Here is a 6,249-nt window from a genome sequence, read left to right on the forward strand (position 1 = left end):
CTGGCTGTGGAATTCTGGGAGTTGAAGTCTACAAGTGTAAAAAATTTTGAAACCCACCACTGTGTCAGTGTCTCACCAGCCATAAACCTCACCACACGTCACTGCTCCCCAGTCTGTGGAAAAATTGTCTTCCACGAAACCGGTCTCTGGTGTTAGAAAGGTTGGGGACCACTGCTTTAGGAAGTTCCTTTACCCTTTATTTTTTTCTCCTCTACTTTACCCCCCCCCCAAAAAAAAAAAATCTATCCTATTCCAAATGGTATCAATGACCAAAATTTAGTGCTGGATGCCTCTTTTCATCAACTATTCATCTGACACTTAAAGAAGTAACAAGATATTGGGACCATGTTTTGTGATAGGGTTTGTTGCCTACAATTTCATTCATTTTCGGTACAATTGTCAAATTTTGTTTGTGAATAGAGAGCTCTGCAGAAGAGTACAAAATAAGTAGTTTTATTTATCTTTTTCTTTAGATTAAGATTATTGTACTTCACTGAAAGTTTGTCACCCCACCCCCATTTCTTGTTCTTTCATGAAAAGGTCATTTGGACATTCACTTGGCCAGTATAAAGGGGAAAGTGGGGGAGAAATAGGAAGTCTTGACAATGAAGTTTTGAATGAGTTGTAGCAAATTTATTTGTATTACCTGTAAGTATTTAGGAATATTTTAAAATGTTTTTATTGCAATGAGAGATTATTTCTATCATCCTAACAATTTTGCACGATAAAGATTGTATCTGAGTTTCAGAATGCAATTGAAACTAGCTTGGAAAGGGCTTTATTTTTTATTCTTTATTCAGCTATTCTTTATTTGTAATGTCTTTAAGAGTCTTAGTGGCTGTAAAATAAAAATCCTAAAGGTACGGTATATAATTTCCAAATGTTTTCAAAACTTCCTTTCATGTGGTCAAGGGACCACCATGCAACAATTTTTTGACCAAACACAAACAATGATACTCAATTCTCTCATTATAGCCTCCTTCTGAAGAAATTAAAACAGGCGAGGATGAAGATGAGGAAGATAACGATGCTTTATTAAAAGAAAACAATGAAAGTAAGGCTGGATTCTTGGGCTTCTCCCTATTTCCTTTGACACCCATAGGTGGAAAAAAGGAGTGTGTGAACATTCTCACAGAACATTCCTATTTGCAAGTCAAATTAGAATCCCACATTTATGTATCTTCGAAGCAGAAAAGATACATGCTGTGCTACAATGTTATAGTTTCTTTAGAGGATGGCCTCTCTGATTGACATTTCATCTAGCAATTACTGTTGGATAGTCCACAGCACATTCTCAAATATTCATAATACTTTCTTCTTTGAAATGCTTTTCAGATTTAATATAGAAATAGCCCTCAACTTATGAACACAGATGGAACTGGAACCTCCATCACTAAGCGATGCAGTCATTGAGTTGTGTTTGATTTTATAACCCATTTTTTGCTGTTGTTGAGTGAATCGGGGGATCATTAAGCAAAAATGGTTAATCCCATTGGTTTTGCTTGAAAAGCCTCCTGGAAAGTCACAAATGGCTATCCCATGACTCTAGGATGTTGCAATCATCATAAATATATGCCAGTTGCCAACCCCTGAATTTTGATAATGTGACTGTGGGGATGCTATGACGGTCCGAAATATGAGGGCTGGTCTTAAAATGATTTTTTTCATCATGATGGTTAAGCAAACGATCATAAGTCGAGGACTACCTGTAACTTCTTTTGATTACTTTTTAAAAATGGCATTCCTTTAAGACCAATTGCATCATCTCTGAAAATTAATTTCCATTTTAAGGAATCAGTAATAAAATAAAATGTTATGGCTCATCATGACCTAGAGCAAATATCATAGGAACACCACCAAAGTTTCAATTCTTTTTTTCCTCTTTCCCAATCTGAGACACTGGGTACCTATTATCTTTATCGTATATAATCCTACTGCTGAAATTCATTTGCATGAGTCCTTCCTTCCCTGTTTCACATCTGATTATTTTATATTCAATTTATGTTCAGTTTTTAGTGAGTGTATAAATATAATTAATGTTTCACTAATGTTTCCTTATTCAAATTTTCTTCAGTACCTTAGCTGCACATTTGCTCTATTGCATTTTTAAATTTTGGCATTCTATATTTTCTTATTACTAATTTGAATAGTCATTCTCTAGCTTAGTCCAACTGAAATTTTTCTGCATCTCAGTCCTTCTCACTTTGGAATAGACCAGAGTTAATTGGTTTGTTTTTCAGTAAGGTCCCTTATCAGTAACATATATTTTAGAAATGACTTCTCTGACTACTGTTCAATTTTATTTGTTAGTTATTTCTCAAATGAAATGTAAATTAACACATTCAGTCCTAGGTAAGCCAAGGGCTAATTCCCACTGCCCTTTTTGTCTGTTTTTTGTTGTTACATTATATATTTGGGGAAAACATCAGTCTTCAGTGTTCATTCAGACAACTTATTTTCAAATTACTTCAATGTGTTTGCTAAAAATTGGATACATTATTGTTTTATTATCTTTAAATATTTATAGTTTAGCAGAATTAATTAATTAATTTAATTTAATTAATACTGCGAGAGAGCTGGGCAGTTCCTAAATGAGATAAATTTTAAAAAACCAAATTGTTAATATCTTTGTTTTCCTGCAGTAGATTTAAGAGTCAGATATTTCTTAAGCAAGTTTTCAGAAAACATTTTATAAGCATTAGAATGTAAATAAAACTTTGCCATTTACATCATGCTCAGATAATATTGAGCTTATCTTCAGCTTCCAATGAAAAATGGTCAGTTTCAAGGAACAACTTAGTTTACTGCCTAGTTATTGAACAGCATTGTCTAAATCTTGCTCATTTTTGTTTTAGGTCCAGAAGTTCAACGGGATAAGCTTGTAACAGGAGAACAAATAGAATTATTTGCTAATAGACTTGGTGAATATTGGAAAGTCCTGGCTCCATACTTGGAAATGAAAGACTCTGATATAAGGCAGATTGAATCAGATAGTGAAGATCTGAAGATGAGAGCTAAGCAGTTGCTTGTTACCTGGCAAGATCAAGAAGGAATCCACGCTACTGTGGAAAATTTGATTACAGCATTGAACAAAGCTGGGCTGAATGACCTTTCTGAAAGCTTAACCAATGACAGTGAAAACAGTAGCTAATTTGAACATGGCTTTTTATTTAAAACAATGGCTATTGTTCCTGAATGTAATATTTGATAGAGCAGTTTAATTTGATGAACAATAAATCTTTTAATAACATAATTGTCTAAAATTCTGCAAAGAATTAGTACTAAACAAACATTCCTTTGAAATCCTGAAGATGTGGAAAAGTAGAAAAATATATTTGTGTGCGTGCTATAAATTCTTTAATATAACTCAAAGTATTTTAAGGGGTCAATCTCAAATTTCTTTATTGAAAAAACTGCCAAAGGGAATTGCTGTTTGTTTGCTAACAAGCTTTGTATATAGAAAACCAACAAGGACTACGTTACAGTTAGGCTACAATACAATAGCAGAGTTGGAAGGGACCTTGGAGGTCTTCTAGTCCAACCCCCTGCCTAGGCAAGAAACCTTATACCGTTTCAGACAAATGGCTATCCAACATCCTTATGATTTTCATATGCTGTGTTATAATGGAGTGCCTCCAAATGTTGATAGCAGAACTGCAACTAATGCTTGGTTTTGATCCTTCTGGGTCAGGTTTTGTTTAAAAAAAATCAGGCACAATGCTGATTTGAAATGAAAAAGTAAATTGGTAAATTGGTTAACATTGGGATTCTGATCCTAATGTTCTGTAGTTTGAAAAAGTGACATATTGAAGAGAACAGAGATATTCCTCCCATTAGGCAAATAGTGCTGTTGCTTGATAGAACTCCAGGAAATTCAGGAGCAGTAAATCTATCACTTATGTCAAGTGTGTTCAGATAAATCTGGTTAAAAAGCATTTTGTTGGAGAAAAATATTTCTAGGTATTCTAGCTTGGCCTTGTGTTTATGTGAAATGAGCTGCAACAATAAGCACTCAACTTTTCACCCTAATGTAAGCATCTGGATGCTGAAGGAGGACCAATTACGTCCTACTTAATTCACAGAATTCTGTGGCTTCTTTTATAAATTTAATTCATTGTATATTTCAATTTGTTCAACTTTTGGAAAGATAACTTCTATCTATTACCCTGGTTAACTGCTGAAGTAGATAATGCTGATACAAAGAAATTCAGTATAAAGAACACACTGCAAAAAGCCCTCTTCTTTGGTTATAAGATACTATGTCTATCTGTTGATAGCAACTGTACTATACTATCTTTTAGAACCATTATTTTGATAAGTATCTGCTTGGTGACATTGTAATTGGATCTTAAAGAAATTAAATGCTGGTGGTTTTGATCCCTAGATCTAGATGGTAAAAAGGTGGTACAATATTGTATGCCAGGCCTATCAAACTGGCACCTATAGGTCGGATGTGTCACGCGCAGGCCATGCCCACCCCAGCTCTGCAAAGGCAAAAAACTTCATGTCACATGACACGATTGACTTTGACACCCGTGCTGTATGCTGTCCCTCAGAAGTTTGGGACATATTAATAGCTTTCATCTTGCTATTCATGAACCTGTTTTCCAGTCAATATTGTAAGATCTAGATCAGTATTTCTAAACCTCAACCCAGCATGCTGGTTCTGAGAATTGTGGTTATTCCAGTCAACACATCTTAAAATTGCTGAAGTTGAGAAACCCTAATGTATATATTTTGTGTGTGTGGATAGGATAATCATGGCATTTTTGTCTGCCTTTTCCCATATCACGAGGCTTGCCTTTGTTCTCCACTTCTTTTGTATTTCCAGTCCCATGAATTGTTCTCTCCTTTTCAAGGCTTTTGAAGTTAAGAGTGAAGTTAGATAGTAACTTTATTAATCAACTATTTTCTTAACCAAGACAGTTTAGCTATTACAGTTTTGTTCCATTCATTAAAAATATTTCTAATCTATATTTCTTCAGGTAAGACATTCCTGTCTACTACCAAATTATGTAATATGGTTTATTTAAAGGAGTTAAAAAATGTCATGAAAACATCTAATTCCCCTAAGCCCTCTTGTCTAAAATGGTATTTACATTGTTAAACCACTTATGCCATCACCTTTTTCACTATCTGTTCTTCAAAGGCTTCTAGAGTCTTCAAATAGAAATCCTGAACCCCTTAAAACATTTGCTTCATTTGCCAGTAAAAAAAAATCCCAAGCAATAGGGCTGGGAGTTGAAACTTGCCTTAATAAGGCAAACTTTGTCACAGTTCTTGTTGCATTTGGTTGTAGCACAAGTGTGCTAGTGCCCATATGTTTTTCTGTATGTAAGCAATAGCTATTTTCTCTCTTGCATTATTTCCAATATATGAGGTCCTATTATATGTGTTGTTAATATCAGTCCAAGAGTGATAAGGATCAAGAGACCATTCATACATAGTTTTCCTTTTGTGTCACTACTCTGGTCACCGGAATTAGGATTCACTTCTTGAGAAAAAAGTCAGCAAGCCTAGACTGGGTAGGATTTTTTTTTTCAGATTTAATATATAAATCAATATCTCCAGTTTCTGGGCACAGCCCTTTTTGTTTGTAGCCATCTTTAGCAAGGACATCATTTCAGTGACTTTCCTTCATTGGCTCAATTTAAAAACATCATTTAGTAAGTGCTTATGAAAGTTCTACAAAGAGACAATTATTTAAAGATACAGCTGGAAATTGCAGATTCTCTATATCTGGATGAAAACAGTTTAGCTGATATACCAAACTTTACAACTTTCTAATTTATTTGAGTTCAGTTATAATTTCCAAAAGGTGTGTTTAACACAGGTATGCTGACAACATTACTTATAAACAAGGTTTATTTGTAGAAGTTTCAGCTCAGTTGCAATGCTTTCTATTTCTTTTACTCTCTGCTTTTCCTCTGAGCAAAATAACAGTGGAACAAAATGGAAAGAATCACATTACTCATTGGAAAAATTCCCATAGGAACAGAGCAAGATTGGAAGTATGGACTTAAGGGACATGTGCTTTCAAACCTTTTATCTAGAACAGCTCAACAGACTAAATCTGCTTTAAGAAAAATATAACTATTTAATTTGCCGTACAGAAAGGGAAGTTTTTCACAGGATTATCTTTTCAAACTTACTAAAATTTGCATTTACTTGGTTTATTTAATATAAATTAGCTTCAGTTCATAGCATTAAGCAATGATATACTTAATGCACCTGAAATCTTTGAAGTTA

At 34.1% G+C, this 6,249-nt stretch overlaps 1 protein-coding gene across 1 annotated transcript in view; it reads left to right on the forward strand.

The window, feature by feature from the left end:
• Nucleotides 1–3,250, forward strand: part of THOC1 (THO complex 1) — a 33,806-nt gene extending 30,556 nt beyond the window's left edge. Inside the window, exons 20-21 of the mRNA XM_032222490.1 lie at nucleotides 976–1,054; nucleotides 2,856–3,250. Coding sequence (XP_032078381.1) covers nucleotides 976–1,054; nucleotides 2,856–3,151 — 375 coding nt within the window. The 3' untranslated portion in view covers nucleotides 3,152–3,250. The remainder of the gene's footprint in view (nucleotides 1–975; nucleotides 1,055–2,855) is intronic.
• Nucleotides 3,251–6,249: the final 2,999 nt, after the last annotated feature.

The sequence above is a fragment of the Thamnophis elegans genome, chromosome 8, assembly GCF_009769535.1.
Source record: "Thamnophis elegans isolate rThaEle1 chromosome 8, rThaEle1.pri, whole genome shotgun sequence".
Lineage (NCBI taxonomy): Eukaryota > Metazoa > Chordata > Lepidosauria > Squamata > Colubridae > Thamnophis > Thamnophis elegans.